This window comes from Labrus mixtus, chromosome 9 (assembly GCF_963584025.1).
Source record: "Labrus mixtus chromosome 9, fLabMix1.1, whole genome shotgun sequence".
Lineage (NCBI taxonomy): Eukaryota > Metazoa > Chordata > Actinopteri > Labriformes > Labridae > Labrus > Labrus mixtus.
In genome coordinates, this window is record NC_083620.1 from 19,487,086 (window position 1) to 19,506,315 (window position 19,230).

General features: G+C 40.5%; 1 protein-coding gene across 15 annotated transcripts; it reads right to left on the minus strand.

Annotated features, from left to right (window-relative positions):
• Positions 1–406: 406 nt before the first annotated feature.
• picalmb (phosphatidylinositol binding clathrin assembly protein b) lies at positions 407–17,542 on the minus strand. 15 transcript variants are annotated; one of them, XM_061046704.1, is made up of 24 exons: positions 17,359–17,531; positions 11,617–11,759; positions 11,355–11,430; positions 11,140–11,242; positions 10,388–10,481; positions 10,112–10,223; positions 9,898–10,004; positions 9,768–9,809; positions 9,214–9,225; positions 8,580–8,665; positions 8,121–8,244; positions 7,901–8,028; positions 7,222–7,322; positions 6,884–7,036; positions 6,412–6,495; positions 5,551–5,643; positions 5,221–5,331; positions 4,750–4,866; positions 4,607–4,637; positions 4,404–4,503; positions 4,174–4,233; positions 3,256–3,408; positions 2,808–2,913; positions 407–1,918 (listed from the first exon to the last, which is right to left on the minus strand). In XM_061046704.1, the coding sequence occupies exons 1-23, from the start codon at positions 17,486–17,488 to the stop codon at positions 2,821–2,823; spliced, it is 2,253 nt and encodes a 750-aa protein (XP_060902687.1). In that variant the 5' UTR covers positions 17,489–17,531; the 3' UTR covers positions 407–1,918; positions 2,808–2,820. The 15 variants fall into 15 exon arrangements, with proteins under 15 accessions (XP_060902687.1, XP_060902686.1, XP_060902690.1 ...); XM_061046703.1 differs by having other exon boundaries at positions 7,901–8,034; XM_061046707.1 differs by having other exon boundaries at positions 3,304–3,408; positions 7,901–8,034; positions 17,359–17,527.
• Positions 17,543–19,230: the final 1,688 nt, after the last annotated feature.

Genomic DNA, 19,230 nt, shown 5'->3' on the forward strand with positions numbered 1-19,230 from the left:
CCAAAAAACCCAGATTCACTATTTTGGACGTTGATTGTTGAATAATATCAAACTTTTTTCTAGCAATATGTAAAACTAAATGATGATAAAGGGTAAAACAGATGGAGAATATGTGACTTTTATTGGGGTCCTGCTTTATTACTTGACCTTAGGGTCTTTATCTTGAAGATGGTCCCTAACTCAGATGTTAATTTGGCTTACTATTTGCATACTGTATTGTCACAGTGAACCAGGAACCGTGTCTCTTTTTAGAGTTTTTTTTTTTTTTTTACAGAAGAGAGGTGTCCATTAAGTTTAAAACCAAATGTAAATTTCAAGTTTACTAATGCATTATATCTGCCTCTTATTCTTAAAATGTAGTGGTTGTTGTAATGTAAACTTTAACAAGAAATAAACGACCAATATGTTGTGGAAGCTGCTCTTTATTTGTAAAAGAAAGAAAAGACTTCAGTCATTGTCTGCTACACGTTCTAATTACATAAAGAAAATATCTGCGGAGACAAACGCAGAGAATATCCTGAATCAAACTTAGGTAGAGTCAAATTTGATTGAATTGCTTTCATATTTCATACATCTTTCACTTTTCACCTCCTAAAGAACAGTCAGTATTTTATATACACAGAGCACCGATCAACAGTGCTCCTTCACTCGCCCCCCTTCCCCCCCCCCCCCCCCGGTCCTCTGGATCTTTTATACAATTAATTTACATCTAATCTGAGACCCTTTTTTTCCCCCCCTCATAGCCACAGCTAACCAGCAAGCAGACACACTATGTTCGCTCGACTCCGCCCCCTTGCCTGCCCCTCAAAACTCCAGCTGAGGAACTGTAGTGTGGAAAGATGTGTGCAACATGAAGACAACTCTTTCACATTCAGAGTAAAGGCAGCCTTGAATACGGTCAGTGAGTCAATGGCATGCCAAGCTTAAAGCAAATGGAGCCCACCACCCAGTGCCACGCTTCAGATTTTCGTGGATGACGTGTTTTTTTTTTTTTCATTTTTCAACTAGACAGGAAACCGATCCATTGCAAAAACCCTAGGCACAGAATCGACTATATACTGTTAACTGACTCATACTCTAACCCCTGCACTTTAAGTACAATGGAGATGGTGAAATCTTTCATCTAGTAAAAAATTTTCTTAACACAAAACTTGTAGAATATTTAGTGCTCTATCATTCCGCTTAATAGGTGTAATTTATATAATAGCTATTTTTAACTCTACCTCTCGATGATAGTCTGAGATCCTTGTTTAATGCTGAAGCACTCCCACAGGTGTTCAATGTACTGTAGATTTTACATTATTATTTTCCCCCAATCTTAAACCAATAATCATAAATAAATACAAACAACACACAAGGAATGTCTACTGTAAACACGGTAAAAAAGACAAAAACTAAACAGGTGTAAACGCCATTAGCATCACTACTTAGTGACAGTTAAATAACTGTGGGGAACGGATGACGGATGATCGGATCAAGAAAGGGGAGGACCGCTCTCCACTTTCCCTCCAATCCCCTGCCCCGCTGAACATCAAGCTGTTTGCATCCAGCCACAGTTTGTCCAAATACTTAACATCAAAGTTTCTCCGCACCCAGAACTATCTTTACAGATCACGCTGTAAAATGGATGAGGAATCCTCTTTAAGGGGGTTAGACAGCAGCATCACTCGACGTCTTGGACAAGTTACAGAATAATGGGTGTGAGCTAGTGCCAAACGTCATTTGGACATGGTTACCATGGTTTCTGACAGTCGTTGCACCATTGTGTTCTTGACATGTCTGTATTTGGGGGAGGGGGGGAGAGGGGGATAGTGTGTGAATGTTTCTCTGAAGAGTTAGACTGCAACGAGGACAAAGCTTTGCTGCTAAGTGCTTCATCTTCCGAGAGACGCTTTTCTTCAAATTACATGAACTGCATCTGCAAGAGAGGCAACAGACGACATTAGTTAAAAGCTTAACATGTTAAGAGAATAATACAAAAGAGTGAGTGTTCAATAAAACCTCCCTAAGAGAGATATTCTATTTTACCCAGATGACTATGTTTAGTTATAGACAGGCTAGCACATCTTCTACATGTCTCAGGCAAGAAGTGCATTCTAGTCCATTGCTAGCTTTTACCTCAGTCAAATATAATAAATGATATATTTTCTTATGATCATCAAGTGCAAATGTTTTACCTTGATTTGGTCTAAAATAAGTCAGAAAAAGTCATTACATTTTCCGCTGATGACATCATTGTTGACCAACTCATGGAGGTAGCATTAGCTTAATTAGCTTGACAGCAAAAGCTTAAAACATCTGCCAGCACCTGTTTCAACCAAATCAGTCAGTGGTTGAAAATTAGAAGATTACTTCTATCTACTTCTGTGCCCCTAAAGTTTACAAAACTATTTGAATATCAATGAAACTGATGTTGTTATAATTCTAAAATAGCATGTTGCGACTAGAAACTGCAAGACTTTGGGGGGGGGGGGGGGGGGGAGTTTGGTGAACAGTCAAATCACATTTGCAACTATTACAAGGTGCAAAAAATCCAAAGACTGACAATATGTGATGATAATGAAAGAACAAAGGGTCACAATGTCTCTGGCTTTGTTAATGATGCAGCTAAATCGTTATATCAAGCAAGAATTCCAAGCACTTCATGGTCATGATACAACAAAATGATTGAGAGAAATAGATGTAACATCTAAGCAGATGAGGACGACATCATGCAAACGTTAAAAAAAAAGGAAAAGAAAAGGGTATTATAAGCACTGGGCATGCAGAACATGCAGGTGCACCCTCAGGCAGAGAGCATGCTGTACCTAAAGAGATGCTCTACAAGAAATCCTTGAGAGAGAGGTGTGCAAACGGGTCCTGTCCAGGGGCTCGGAGAGGACTCTGGCTGGAAGGACTAGAGGCTGCGGAGGGCTATTTAGGGAAGAAATACACGAAGTAGGAGGACCAGAGGAGAAGTCAGAGAGTCAGTACTGAGACTGAGGAGGGATGAGATTAGTCTGGAGAAACTGTGATGAATGACAGAAGGGTTAATAAAAAAGGAGTTGTTTGGGGAGGAACAGGGAGTAAAAACAAGGAAGATGATTCACAGTTTTGACCCTTCAGCTCAAAAGAGTGAAGAGTTCTCGGTTAAAACTGTCATCATCTTCTTGAGAATCCACAATGACAGAAAAGCTAACAAACTGACTAATTGGTCCACGTCACAATGGAAACACCTATTTACTCAACCCGACAACTGTGCAAACAGATACTGACTTCATTGTGCAGCAGCGTGGTGGAGCAGTCAGACTGCGGTGCACCCACCTGAGCGCTCGACACAGAGCCGAAAGGGTTGGGTGGCCTCATCACAGGCTGCGAGTACATCATGGTGGGCGGATTCATCATCCCCATAGAGCCCATTTGTGGAGGCTGCAGCAGGTTGCAGAGAGAAGAAAGTAGTCAGTAATGGTGTATTTCAGCTGTTTTATTGACTCAATTGAGGATGATTTTCATCAACAGTTTATCTGCTGATTCTTTTTTTTTTTTTTTATAGATTATCAAGTGGTCTGTAATATTTAAAAAAGCCAGAATTTGTCACAACCAAAGGGAAAATATTTAAATAGATTTTTAATGTATAATAATGGCTAAAAAAACCCATCTACATTTGAGTTGCTGGAAGATGTACATTTTTTACATTTTGTTAAAAAATCATTTTTATCTTTCAACAAATTATTTCAGGCTCATCTGTGATTTCTTTTAAATGTGTACATCTCTGATCTTTTTCAAATATCAGTCTTTAAGGATAATCATTTCTGCATCATGATTGTTACAATTAATTAATATTAAGATACATAAGGAATGTATCCCTTTTTTAAAATAATTTGTTCATCAAAAACAATACCACCACTCACCAATTCATGAGCAAAATAACATTTCTCCTATTGAGAAGTCTTCATCCTTCATTTTTTGGATAACATTTTTTTTTAATTCTAATGAAAGCAAAACAATGTCTCACTTGATCCACTTGAAGTGCATTTAATCAATTCTCAAAAAAACAGGAGCAGGTTAAAAAATAAAGAAGTCTGAACGTAATATCTGATTCTTTTTTCAGCTTCAAAAAAGGACTGAACCAAAGCTACACAGACTGTTATAAAATCCACTTGTACTGCACAGTATAATTAACGTGATACTGACCATGCCGTATCCCATCATGCCTGTGGGTGTGGTGGCAGGGAAGGCCATGATTGAAGGAGGCTGAAACAGGACAAAAAACAGGACAGTGAGATTTTTTTTTATCACAAAAATAAAAAGGCACACAGCAGCGTAAAATAGAAACAATCACATTCACGCAGCTGTAAAATAAGATGACAGGTAACCACAGGCAGAAATCATGAGCGCTACAGTGAAAAGGAAAAGTGTGTCACCATGGATACGGGGTTCCAGGTCGTGGATGGGGCCGCTTTGGGCTGCCAGTTGGTGCCACCAGTCATCCTTTTCTCCCCTGGCTGGCTCCAGTGGATGTCACTGTAGATTAACACAGTTGATGTTAGCGTTAGCTTGTACATGCACTGAAAGCTCAAAGCTGCTTCTGTACAGCAGAGTAACACAGCGCCGGTACATCACTTACTTCTTCATCGTGCCATTCCCGATACCCAGGTCTGGAAAGGAAATGAAAGGGGAACTTGTTAGGTTTCTATCTGTAGTCATTTTGTACAGTAACGAAGATGTTGATTTTAATGAGAGCGACTGAAAGCAAAGCATCACACTCACTGCCGACAAGGTTAGCCAGGGAAGAGTCAAGGTCATCTGAAACCAGCTTGTCTGGAAGCTGGCCAGGCTGCAGGTTGGAGCCGGCTAGAGTAGGTTTTAAGATACTCCCAGCTATATCTGACAACACATACGGAGAATCCATTTGTACTAAGAAATAACAGTTTGAGTCGTCTTGTGTTTGATGTCCCTGAAGCTTTATGATGGCAATACTCAAAAGAATCATTGAATAACTTTAAACCACAAAGTGACACTCAGCATTTTTGGGCCACTCTCTGACAGAGGTGGTAGATATAGTGCATGGACGACAAAAGCCTGTTCTCTAACTGAAGACTTGCATGACTGGGTCAAGCTTTGCATTCGTGACATAGGCCTTTGATTAGTCATCAGCAAACTACAATTAAGCATGTCTATCTTCTCTTGTAGCACAGATTATGCATGTTCAGCGATATAGAAATAAATAAAACCCCTCACCATCAGAATTGAGGCTGTTGCTGCCTGTGGCTTTGGCTCCAAAAACAGACTCAAAGTCCACCTGGAGTCCCCCTGCAGACTGCTGAGGAGGGCCCTGTGGCGTTGAGTATCCTTCACGAGAGATAAGAAAGAAGACGGAAGAATTTAATGCACCCTGAAAACATGTCTACACCTTGGACTTTGAGCCCTTCACTAGCCCGTGGAAGTAGAGTATTTATTAACTACCACTGGTTATTTGAACAGAGAGCTGAACACCTCTAATTCCTTTACAGAATACAAGTCAAGCATCAATCTGCAGGCATTATGCTATAGAGAGCCTCAGTACTCTACCTCTGAATAGACCTGCTACAGTAGAGGGCTCAGTGGGGTAAGGAGCCTGGTGTGGGAGGTGCTGGGCAATGGACACTGGACCACAGAAGGAGTCTGACACGCCACACGAAGCAGGAAGAGGAAGACCAAGAAAAAGAGAAAGAAAGGAAGAAAGAAAGCAAAAGGAGAAAGGCATTTCAAGGCCAGGCCAGAGAGACAGGTTGGAAAAGACAGCAATGCAGTCAGGAAGAAGACAGCTAACTGATCTAACAATTCTGTAGCTGTAAAACATTCTGCTAGATTTAAGTTCAATTTAGGGGCAATAAAAAGTAGAATCTGTTTAGAACAGTATTGTAGCAACCAAAGGGGAGGAGCTTGAGGAATAGTTGGGATATCTTGGGAAATAAGCTTATAGATTTCTTGCCTGTAGTTAGATTACAACATTGATTCCACTCTAATGTCTGCTCGCTAAACGTGTCGCCAAAGCCGACAGCTTAGCTTTAAAGAAAACTGGGGAGAAGGGAAAACAGCTAGCCTGGCTCTGTCCAAGGGAAACATTTGATTTGATTTGAAGTTTAAAAGTGTGTGTACAAATGTGTAATGTACATAGTTTATTTTTATTTTTTGGTTTCAAGTTTCATCTCATTTTAATTGTATTGCATTTGGCCTTTGAGGTACATTTATTCTAATATTATCAAACTTTTTTTTATCTAACTCTAGGCAAGAAACAAAAAATCTCAAAATGTCTTGAACTTGTCCTTTAGTATTAGCTCATGTCCACATTTCTAGCATTCTTAATTAGAGCCCTGGGGGCATTGCAAAGGGTCCTATGTTTGCCAGGGTTCAGGAAACATAGGCTGGGATGGTGAGCCATCGTAGTACCTGAGATGGAGTGTTCTATCCGCACTGTGCGTTTGTAATTGGTTGATACTGATGAGTTTGTGTCAGTAAAGGGATTGTAACGATCTGGAGAATCAAACATAGTGTTGGTAAAAGAAAACAGGTTTCAACTTAAAAGCTCTATGGCACTTTTGTATTACAATGCAACAGCAAACTGTTCATTAAAAAAAGAGGATGGAGGGTAACTGTGAAGCAAAATGGTATGGGCTCTACAGTGGGACATGGAGGCTCCTGGTTGATACAGAAGTAGTGTTATCATTAAAAAAAATAACATCGTTTGAGCTTGTACAGTAATGAGGTGCATTATGCAGACAGACAAAGGAAAAAGATAAGAAACATAATCAACGTTAAAACTACAGCAGCACAGTAACATGCAAGTCAGTCATGCTTTGAAGTGACTACAGAGAAATGAACAAGAGTGACAAGACTTCTGAGAAACAAAATGAGCCGTTACCACCAAACATTTCATGACCAGATGTCCTAGAGGGAAAGCTAACACCGTCTGAAGACACGACAGGTAAGTGAGTGGCATCGACAACGAGTTTTGAGAGGAAAGGGTTAAGGTTTGGCATGGAATCGTCTCCAGCTTCAGCAGAGGTGAAAGGATCTATGCAGGCAGAGAGAGAAAGAAAGAGAGACAGACAGACAGACAGAGAAAAGGGGAAAAAGACAGAACAGAGTGGAGAGGAAGAGGTGGGCATCAGAGTCAGACAACAACTAAAGAAGGAGAGCATGCAGAACAGGTCTCCAGAGTCCTCAACCTCAGGTGTTGGTTGGAGGCAGCTCTTTTACCTGCCCATGCTGTTGCCACTGGAAGCCCTGTCGAGCCTGACTGCATGGAGGGCTGGAAAGTCGACTGCAGGTCAAAGAGGTCGCTCTCAATCTTCACTGCCCTGCAGACAGGAAGAAAACAAGAGCAGAAGATGCATTTTTTTGTGCACATTATTAAAAAAAAAAGTGGTGTACTAGCCTGGGGAAAAAAACAAAAAATCAAATGGTTTCTGTCCTGACTCTGGTCTCTTCTGAGAATTGTATGAGATTAACTCCATTTGAATAAACAATACTTAGTCGTATTTGCAGACCAACACATTGTTAAAATAAAAATTGTTTTGCCATATTTTGAGTCACTGGGCTTTGTGCATTACAGTTTGCCACTGTCATATATCTGGATTTATCTCTTCATAAAAAGTCACGGATTAAGAGAATAGTAATTGTGATGGGAGCTTATGTCGACCACAAACAGAGCTACAAGGGAGTGACTATTTGATTTCTGCCATAAGCAGGGCTCTAGATAAATGTATGTGGCTATTCAACTGAGGAATGGGTAAAAACTTAACTAACTTTTCCCCCACAAATTAGCCATAAAAAATGAAAGGAGGAATAACTGTGATAACGTATTGCTTTCAACTGTCCTCAACTGGAAGATTGATAATAAATATCCAGGATATATGCTGTGAGATCTAGGCAGTACCCGTTAGAGCAGCTGGGTGTGGAGAAGAGGTCGATGGCTGGTGCTGTGCTGATGGTGCCCCCGGTGGTGGAGATTGGTGATGTGTCGGTGGTGGCGAAGGAGGGCCTCTTAGAGAGTTCCTTGAGCCTCTGTTCCTGAGTGAGAGCGAACGAGTCATTAATACAATTTGATGTCGATTTAATGTAGGTCAAAGGTAACGTTTTCTCGAAACAAAAGCAACCTTCAGCGCTTTGAGTCGAGCCTGCTCCTCTTCCAGAGCTGCCTGCTTCTCCCGCTCGTCTACTTTAGTGAAGGACATCCCCGTGCTGGCCAGCGATGACACGGCATTTGACAGAGTGCTGGCCCTGCAGGAAAAAAAACACAAATTTCCTGTTGTTGTATTTTTCCTTTTTTATTCGCTTTATTCGGCATTTTGTAACATCTTCATTTCTCATGTGAACTAGTCAGATGTTTTTATGCATTTGTATTTTACTGCCTGTCAGTCATCTGTAAAACACTTTAAATTACACAAACACATTCAACAAGGCGCCATACAAATCTCGTCCATCAACTGATTAGATGCAGCGCAGATAAATCTCTTACAAATTAAAAAAAAAAAAAAACGTTAAATTGTTCAGTCCCTGAGATTCAAAGAAAAGATGAGATTCTTTCAGCGATAGTGACGGGAGGATTAGCATACCTGCTGGCTGCGGTGGAGTCTTTGACCTTCTTGCCCTCTAAAGAGGCCAAGTGCTGCTCCAGAGCTTCCAGAAGGCTGCTGGGAGCCTGTGGTGACAGAAAAACACAATCAGCACGTTCCTGACACACAGAAAATGTGGTCAGTATGGACATCAAGACCAGTAAAGACAGTGGTGGGCCACCAAGATTGAGCTTAAACCACTACACAAATGAAATACACCAAACCAATTGTGTTAATTAGGAGGTTAGATTTTGCCCCACACAGCTTTTTGGCTATCAGTAACCCACCACTGATCGATGACTGCATTCCAGCCAAAAGCTACTTTGGATGAGAGTAACATCTGTGTGGGATGACGTACTGCACCACAGCACTTTCAACAACCTGTGCGTTGTTGAATCGTCCATGTCTAAGCACAACAGGGTAGCCATGTCACAGTCGATGAGCTACACTGGATTTTACACCTCAAAAAAAAAAAAAGTGACCAAAAAGTGAACAGGATTTACCACAGCGAGTGTTTTTTCCTTCAACTGTTTTTCACCACGATGTAGGAGACAGAGTCAGAGCAGAGGCATGCAAAAAGACAACACTGAAGCAAGTCACGGACATAGAAGAAGAGTGAAATGATAGTACTTACACAAACTGTGAACTGAAGTGGAAAGATAAGGGGAAAATACAGAATATAAAGGTGGTGACAGTCAGAGGGGAATGCATTTTAGCTGCAGCTCTCCGGAGGTGAAATATTTATGGGGAAATGGCCCCCACAGTCGGGCGCAAGAGTATGCGCTCGTTATTTTTTCATCATGAAATGTCTAACTGTCACTGAGCAATTCTGCTAAGAGGGTTGCAAATACCATGATTACTTTCAAACACCTTTATTTACTGTAGAAAGAAGGAGAAGAAAAGGGAGAAGGTAAAGAGCGGCAGAAGAAGAAGAAGAAGAAAAAGGACCAGAAAGAGAAGAAGAGCACCTCCTCTCGCAGACATGCACTAGGAGAAGGAAACCATGCAAGGTGTTTTATCTAAAAGGGATTATCGTCAGTGTTTAAGACTGGAATCGGACAAGGACAACGCAAATGCAAAAAGAGAAGTTTAAAGCTTGGAATTTAAAAGAAGAAGCCAGAAAAACCTTCTAATAGGAGAGGGAAACCTGTTTGATTAATTACTGTTTTCAAAGTGTTCTGTGCTTACCTGAGAAAGGTCTGGAATGTCTCCTCGATCGATGCCCACTTGCTGTTAGGCAAGAGAGAGAAAACTAAAATTACAATCCTGTTGCTGCAGAATTGAAACAAAATTACAGAATATTTTTGCTTTGACGTACTTCTGCTACTTTGAGGAACTCCGATATCCGAGTCATTCGGGTGAGAAACTTCTTATAAATGTCCAAACCTTCTTTACACTGAGTCTTCTTCATGTCAAAGTATTTCTCTGTTTGGTGATAAACATGAAAGTGGAATAAGGAAAAAAAACACCAACCAAATTAACGGAGGACAAATCAAATGTTAGAAAGTGAACGTTGTTTGTGAAGGTCGTACCGAGCAGGTTAATAATGCCTTCATTATAAGCAGCAAACAGCCTGATGGAGTCTTTGAAGAGGAGCATGAAGGCTGCATTGATGACTCCATTAGTCAGCTCGTTGGCATTGACCTGAGGGAAAGCAATCACATTTGTCTTACAGCGACGTCCAAAAGCAAACGCCCGTTATGTATGAGAACAGAGATAATGCATCTGACGGCCACGGTGCAATCTGTTTACTCCAGACGAGCAGCTTGGTACGACTCGAGCTGCAGGAGGCTTCACCGCGAACTCACATTGAAATCGAGGAGGGCGTCCATCTGGTTCTGAATGATGGGGATGGTCTTCAGCAGCTTCTCTGTATTCATGGTCCTCATTACGCCGTCCACGCTGTGTGGACACACGGAGGGAGGGAAGATGGAGAGAGGGAGGATGGAGAGGAGACAGAGGGAGGGAAGGATAGATGAGTACATCAGTGCAGCTACTAAAACATGAAAACAGACTCCTGACTTCTTTTGACTGTCGGGCTGAGACCATCTATTCATCCATTCAATAAAAATATCTTATTTTCAAAAGTCCAAATAAACAAAATACATTCTGTTAGATATTAGAAATTGAATAGATATTAGAAAAATTTAACTAAAAACAGTTTTTTTTTTGGTTTTTTTTAAATTAAAAAAATAATGATTTGCCAGCTGATTTTCTGTCAATTGACTCAATAAAGTTACAGATCCAGTTCACGGAGTGCTTTTTATTTGCATATTAATCTTGAAAATAACTCAAATTGAAATTAAAGTTTTTTATTGTTTTACAGTATTTTACACATATTCACACATTTTGCAATGTGGCTTCCAAAAAATTGTGATAAATACCATTAACCAATTACGGACAGCTTGTAGTAAAAACAAATGTTGATAATTTTAACAGTACTCGATATTAATCAATAATGGACACACCGGTTTGTTTTTCTCAAATAAAAAAAGTGATAAGGATGTCGACTTTCTTTGATATTGTAGGATACAAAAAAAAAACAGTTTCAAGCTCTTACCCTCGTTTAACTTTTGTGAAGTCAAAAGCCACCTGTCTGTATGAAACAGCTTTCTCATTCAGGTATCGACTGTATCTCCTGATAAACGTGGACATGTCGTAACCTAGAGGGAAAAACAGACAGCAGAAAACTTACTTCAACTCGTATTTTTTTTTAATCTTAATGTACTGTTACACTTTAAATGTAGCTGGTATCAAAACAGAAGTTACTGTTACCTTGTAGCCCACTTTTGTCCAAAAAATTACTGAGGTTGAAAAGTGTATTCCTTGAAGCCAAGTACTGAACAAAACGCTGCAGGAGAGGAGGACACAATAACATCATTAATAACACATTAATGCTGAAATAACCTGCTGTAAATTATCAGGGAACATATCAAGTTTACAGTGTTGTTAAAGGATATTAAACATTTTGTGTATGTGTGTGTGTGTGTGTGTGTGTGTGTGTGTGTGTGTGTGTGTCTCCTCTGAGTTGTCTCACCTCGTTGCCGTAGACCATGAGGTGGTGTGTCGTGATGAGAGACTTAAACACAACCACCCAGCTGGTGTTGGTCGTCCGCTCAAACAGCGAGTCGGCCAGTTGGGGAATGTTGACGTTCATCTCGTTGGTACAGTGGATTAAATCTAAATCGAAAAGAGGAGACGTTCATGAGGTTAATGGTGTTCAGCTGATTAGGATAAAGAAGTGTGTTTGTGATGATAAACAAACGGATAGAATCACAATGAATATTTGTTAAATAAATGTCGTGCTGAATGTAATTCTCCTAGGTGGTTAAAAGAAGCCTTAAAAAAATCAAAGGAGTTCAACAGCTCCTTTCAAATAATAATCACAAACAAAAAGTGTCAACATGTTTTAAAATGTAATGGCGGCAAAAAAGCCACACTGGTTCAGCAACTTGGTTGACAATTTATTCATCATTTAAAGAGTAACTGAACCCCTAGAACACTTTTTTCAGATGTGTAAGGGTATGAAGTAGTGTTGTTGATCAATACAGGTCCAAATCTCGACATTTGAATATCAAGTATTTCAATTCCACATATTGTGTTAGAAATATGCACAGAAACCGCCCTCTACAGGTTGTAACCCAGCTACTGCACTTCAATTGATTTTTTTTCATTGGCTGATCTGGTGTTTGGTGACATATGTTGTGTCAGCATTCGTATACAAACACTTTAAAAACTTGATTATAACATAAATCTAATTCTTATCTTTGAGTTGTTTTTTTGGATTGATGGGTTTGACAAATTGCCCGAAATACAAACAGGAACTATAAGCAACCTTGCTAAGTACCAAAACGTCTGTATAAAATAATATGCTGACAATACTGTCTTAACGCTGCCATGTTGTTCAAACTGAATGTTTCAATGTCATTGAAACTTAAATATGAAACACATTTTTAACTTTTTCCCGTAGACAGTTTTTTTTAATCAGGGAACGCACATCGACTCATAGATGACCTCGTTTATTGTCTCTCAGACGTCCAGCAGGCTTCGTGTTGAGCTGCTGATCACACACCTGCTGCCTTCTATGAAAAAGTAACCACAGATGCTTAAAATAATTTGTAGAAGTCAGAGCCAAAAATAGTCAGAGACGTGACTCATGCCCCTGTCCTCCATTACTGGTCACCACATATGCAGTTGGTTTGAGTTGAGAACCTGAGAGCAGAAGCACTGAGTCCCAAAAGTTATAACCCAGACCAGTTCTCGTTTGTTATGTATAGACAAAACTAAAAAAGGTAGAATGAAACAGGATTTTTTTTTTATACGCATATCTACGTGACATAAATGCCCAAATCTTTTCCCCAAAGATATGACGTTCGGTTTATTGGGAAACTTCATTTTCAAGCAGTTTTTTTTTTTTTTTTTTTTTATACTTTGATAGCTGATTAAGTAATGAATCCAGCAAAATGCCACACACTGGTGATTAATCCTTCCCATTAAACTGTTGCATCCTCCCACATCTTCACGTTTGTTAGAGAAGGAGACAAAGTGGCTAACGCTGTAAACATGTCAGAAAATGTATGTCATTAACTTTTAACTCATTATTATTCATCTATATTTGCAAAAACGACTGAGGCAGACATGATCTCATTACCCTAAACGACAGCTACAGCTCTTGCAGCCATGTTTTACTCCTTTCTGACAAATCATGCTCTTAATGAGGAAGTGACAATGTTAGCGAATGTAGTACTATTGTCAGGCTTCTGCTGAATAGCTAAGTGGTATTCATTTTCATCTCAGCAAAAAAGATCTCTAAAACACTGAGAGTTAAATGGGAAAACAGTGTCTTAAACTAGACGGTTTGTCTGAGTAACATTAACATAATAAACCCTAATTCATCAGTTTGCAATCAGAGATCCCTGCAGCTGAAGTGTAAACAGTTCTTTGTTCGTTTGAATTGCTAATGGAAACGAAACATCCTTTTAAAAAACCCGACATGAAGTGTGGGGCATCAAGATGTCCCACTTCCTCTGCTCATATGCTCTCTATCCTCCAATGTGTGCTTCAGTGATGTTAGTGAAAGAGACCTGCCATTCACAACAGTGATCAGACTGACAGGGAACTGGGCCTCCCTATCTGTCCTATATTTGACTTTTCTAAAGGCGGGGGGGGGGAGAGACTAGAAGTAGGACAGGATAACCTTCCAGAGAAGCAGAAGCAGCAGCAGTTAGCATGGGTGGATGAACTGCCCAGAGAGGAAGGAGATGACGACGAGAAGAGGAGACGAGCAGGGAGGAGGAGGAGGAGGAATATGGTGGAGGAGGAAACACTGACAGCACCGTCATGTTTCAGTCAGTCCACTAAACGTTCAGTGTTTGAAATTAATGATTTCTGATGTGATTAATTTATGGGACACAAATGTATTCATGTAGCAGTCATGGCGGTACACCATGCTGCTAAACAGCGTTTCATTTATCTGCAAGAGGAGAAGAATCCCCAATGTGTTGAAGTATATGGTGGGAATCTTAAATCAGTCAAATAAATCAACTTTTATTTGATTCAGAATGTTGTAAGACATGTGGCAGAAATGTGTTGGCAAACTTATTGTTTCTTTAATAGTTTAAAGCAATGTGTCAATTATGTTTTATCGTCTTCTTGAATGAGACAAAACTCTAAACAAATACAACAAATCTTCATTTGAACGACTCAATTCATTTTTAAAGAGATTGTTTTGAGAAAATAATGTTCGCTTTATATCAAAGGGTCATAGAGGGGTTCTACTTGAAGTGTTAATAACAGTATGTGTCCTTTTAATACTGACTGATCGCTCTATTCGCTGTAGAAACGTGAGTGAAAACTCAAACATGTCTGTGACCATAATTCAGTTGTTATGAAAAATGTTCAACGATCAGAAAAGTTGGGCAGCTCTGTTCCACAATTGTTTGAACTCCAAGGAGTTCTTGACACTTTTCCTTCAACAGGTGGAGATGATAAAACAAGACGTGCAAAAATGAACCAGCCAAAGCAGAGAAGAAGAAGAATGTAAGCCTGTTCACAATGATGTAAATACATCTCGGTTTAAAACTTGTTCTTTCTATAAAATCCTTTTTTTTTATGAGGACAAAAGAGTTTCCAAAGATTTGAAAGAGCTTTAGGATGCAAACAACTTTCGTTTGTACGAGGACGCTGCATGTCATGTTTTATTTTAGAGAATGTTCTCTGCTTGTTGTTGTTGTGTGAGTACGTCATTTCATGAATTCATTCAATTTGGTAATCTTGTGGATATATTATTTAAATCTGTCTACCATTTAGGGTCATTCTTCTTTTAGGTCTGTGTAGCTGTAAAACACATGTGTACGACATCTCATAGCAGCAGATCTATATTTGGAGAGGAGCCAAGTGTATGTTGTGAGCTGAAAAGGAAATATGATTTACTGAGACTGAGGACATGGATACGTCTGACATTTACAACTGAAGGTACAGTAATGTCTTCTTTCTGGCCTATTAGAAGTGTACCCAAATGGAAAGGACTTTGTCGACTGTACCTGCTAACAGAATATAAGAAAGACTGTTAACATGAAAAGTTAGCCAGCCGTGTGTGTTCTGTTGCTGTGTTGTCTGACCTCGGCCGAATAAAATCTAAAATAATCCACAGTCTGTTTCACGATTTATCATCACAAACACAACCACCTGACAATGTGTATACATACACAAGCAGTATTCTTCTCAACCTAAGGTAACTTTTTATTTTTTTGGTACCGTGCTCAGTTGTCATGTTTGCATGGGAATAAGAGAAATGGGTTAATGGTTGAATTAAGCTAGGAGTCAGTAGGCGGGAAAGTCGATGTTCATAAGAAGGATAAATGCCTGCCTCAGCTCCACCTGTTACTAGGTTGACAGAAAGTAAGGTTGAAGTACAGTTTATATGTGATAACATTGAAACGGCTCATGTCACTCAAGAGACGTGGAATCAAATGTAAACACCCCTTCGGTTCGAACACAAACACGTCCAGTGCAGCAAGAGTTAAAAAACAAATGTACACTCTGACAGAGCATGAATATCAAGGCAGGATATTGATTTCTGTAATTTTCAAAAAGGTTATTTTAAAACGTCTTGTGTTGAGCTTAAATTTAAAGTTTTTTTTTTTTTTTGTCTGTTCAAGAAGACTGATGCAGAACGAGTGTTTATTTCTCAGATTAAGCCATGAAAAATAGTGTGTTCATAATGCACACAATATCATGTGAGCCCTACTGAGCATTTCTTTTCCCGTAACTTCAACAGTAGTTTCTTCAATTTTTTTGTCAGGAGTTGACGAGACCAACTTTCGGCTGACATTTTAGAAATCCATTAACCCCAATAAATATTCTTCCTGCTGTGTTTGGCTCATCCTGGCAGTCATCATCTCGTATGTTTTACGACATGAACCAAGAGGACAACGTGCAATTATCCACAATAATTATATACGCCGTCTGTGAAGTGCTTATGGAGGCATGCCGTCAGTGGCTGGGTCGAGCCAACAAGAGTGCTGCTCTGCCAACTTTCACTCATCTCACCTCAAGGGAGCAACACGAGCAGCACAACAGGTGGGGGGAACCTGCAACTTTTACAATCAGCCCAAAAAAATTGACCTACAAGTAACTTAAAAAAAAACCCAGTTAAGAAATAAGAATGTTTAAGTTGAATTACTCTTCACAGACTTTTATACAACCTGTAGACTTATGTTACAGAATACACATCTCCCTGGGCTGTTGCTGAACTCCTCTAATGATGCCGGCCCTTCGTAAAAAAAAAAAAAAAAACACTTTAATTCCTGCCATTATGCATTTGTTAGTGCAGATCAATATGCAGGGAAAAAAACACGCCACTGCATCTCCAGGTACAGGAAGACTGTGAGAGCATCAGACTAATGATCACACCCGGATTTAAGCTGTTATGCTGACATCAGGTTGCATACGATGTCCTCAAGAAGGCAAGTAAGGAAGCACTAAGGAGGGGAACTTCCTCCTTTGTTTCACCTCACAAACTTCAACCCCAGACTGATAGTCTTGTCCTTACAGTGACGCCTCATTGTGTGTGGAGAATCACGACCCCAACGTTGAACAGCAGGTGTCACATTACTTCAGTATGAAGCCTGGGCTGACACAGACACCTGTCCTGCTGCTGCTGCTGCTGCAGGTTCACTAAAATGGGAGATGTTTAGCAAGGGGGTGGGGGGGAGGAAATGTAATTAAACTGCAAAGACTTCCTGTAAATGTTAGCCATAACTCTGGGCCTCTGTGTGGAGGGGCACACCTGCTTGCTTGCACTGATTATTTCAAACATGTTGTGTGAAACCAATCAATATAAAACATTTAAAATAAAATAAAAATTGACAAAGTGTTTCTGTCGGCGACATATTAAAGTTAAAGAAGAATGAGAAAATGTGAGAAGAGAGAGAGAGAGAGGGAGAGAGAGACAAGGGACGCAATTAGCAAACCCAGACAGCTAGAAAAGCTAGTTTGGAAGACAGAAATACGACAAGAAATGTGTTTATAACAGTGAATAGTGCCTGCTACCGCTGAAGAACTCTCTTATTATACTCAGGACCATGTCAACAAGGCCTGTCCTCGATGGAAAAACATTATAATCTCCTCTTGACATATACCAGCAGCAGTAGCATTTAGCCTATGTTGAGGCTTTGAGGCCTGGTAGCTCCTCTATCGTCATTCAAAGCGGCGTTGGAGCCTGCGGTGATTTAACTTAAAACACTGCTGGGGGGGGGAGGGTGGAAAGGATACTCACAGTCCAAATGTTTCTTTTTCGGGCCCATGACTTCGTGTGTGGTGGCCTTGCACACTGTTTTCGACACGGCGGATCCCGTTACACTGTGCTGGGCTGCGGTGATCCGGTCCGTAATGCTCTGGCCCGACATCTTCGCTAACTCTCTCTCTCGATGTAGCACCACAAATAGGTGTTTAAAAAAAAAAATATGTAGAGATTAGTTTGTCTTCAGCTGTTAAAAAAAAAAAAGATAAAATAATGAAACCTCCACCTCCTCCAAAACCTTTGCCGGCTGGACCCCCCCCTTTTCTTTCCACCCCGGCTTGGAGGATACAAAAATCAAAACCAGGCTATGGCAGACACGGACCAGGGGAGGGCGGAATAAAGAGAAGCGGAATCTGACAACAACAATCAAAAAATTGCCAGACTGTTTCTTCTGCCGCTGCGCCGCTCGGCTCCCAGCTTTATTATTTCAGATCGCAGGGATTGTAGGGTCCGCTCGCTGACTCATCCGACCCGGGTCTCTGTCTCGCTCTCATCCCGATGAGGAAACACCGGATCCCTGCCTGCCTGCCTGCCTGCCTGCCTGCCTTGCCTTGCCTTGCCTGCCTGCCTCCTCCGCTGCTCGCCGCCGCCGCTCCGCCGCTCCTCCTCTTCCTCCTCCTGCCGCTGCCGCCGCCGCTGCTCGGCGTTAAAGCGCTATGAAAGGAAAAAGACCACTGAGGAGGGGAAATGGCGGGCCTATTCGTGCTCTGTTCGCCCGGCAGACTCTGAATCAGCTCTTACGACGCTCCGAGTCCACAAGGCCCGCTGTGGTGCAGGTGTACACCCACTGACTGCAGTCCAGCTGAGAGGGGGGGTGGTGGGTGGTGGGGGGTGTGGGGGGGGGGACAATGCACAAATGCTCAGTCAGAGGGAGACAGAGGCCTGGATGCGAGGATGAAGCCTGCATTGATTGAGGAGTGGACACAGTGAAGTGAGCAGGATGCAACAGGGCTGCCTAAAAGAAGTCATGGCACATTGTAGTCTTGCCTACTCGTTATTTATTTTTATTTATTTTTTTACAATCATTCTAACATTAATGGTGACCTTATTTTATATCATACTAAATTGGGTAGTGTGTTTTTTTTTTAAGTCCACAGGCAGTGAAGCCTAAAAGAGACATAGGCTATTTCCCCCTTCCAAATGTCATTTTTGTGATTTTTCACCCAAGACAAACTGCTGCTACTCATTCACAACATCTTTATTACGTAGCCTACATTACACACTTCCTCACAACTATGGATTATGTTGCATATAATCATTATCCCCCAACGCTGAATGTTTGCACATTCCTCTTGTCAATAGTCTGCACATTCCTGCACAGCCTTCTCAATCTAAAATCAGATGTCTTAAACATACTTTTAGAGGTTTTTTTTTTTTACATTTTCTTATGCCAAAGAAAAATTACTTGTATTTCAATAACTAGGCTATTTGAGGGGGAAAAAAACCTGTTACCGATTCTGACTTGAGACCTGAAAGAAACGAGACATGTTCAGGGCCTTTTAGAGGATGTTCAAACAGAGAACACAAGAGTAGGCTAGAGTAACTCTCACCACATGCCATCCCTCTGATGACTAGTTAAATCACTCATTTAGCACTAAAAAGCATTGTAAAATATTTGCTGTGCCTTTAAATTATGAATGGCATATTTAAAAACACAATTAGTAGCACAGATATTACTACTCTCTGATAATAACTGAAGTGACGTAGGCCTATATAAAGGAACTTGTTCGATCAGTCATTAAGTGTAGCCTATATTTCTGCACTTCCAGTCATTTTTATTTACAATGATCAGGAATTGAAAAGAATAGACCTTGTTTGTTGTTAATTGCCGAGCTGTTTGGTTTAGAT

Excerpts from the sequence above, each read along its gene's own strand:
- picalmb (XM_061046703.1), bottom strand. The coding sequence starts at position 17,488 with ATGTCGGGCCAGAGCATTACGGACCGGATCACCGCAGCCCAGCACAGT. Across the intron at positions 10,005-10,111 it reads AGGCATTATTAACCTGCTCG|AGAAATACTTTGACATGAAG; the intron begins GTACGACCTTCA and ends ATCACCAAACAG. Across the intron at positions 8,035-8,120 it reads CTCGACTCAAAGCGCTGAAG|GAACAGAGGCTCAAGGAACT; the intron begins GTTGCTTTTGTT and ends GCTCTCACTCAG.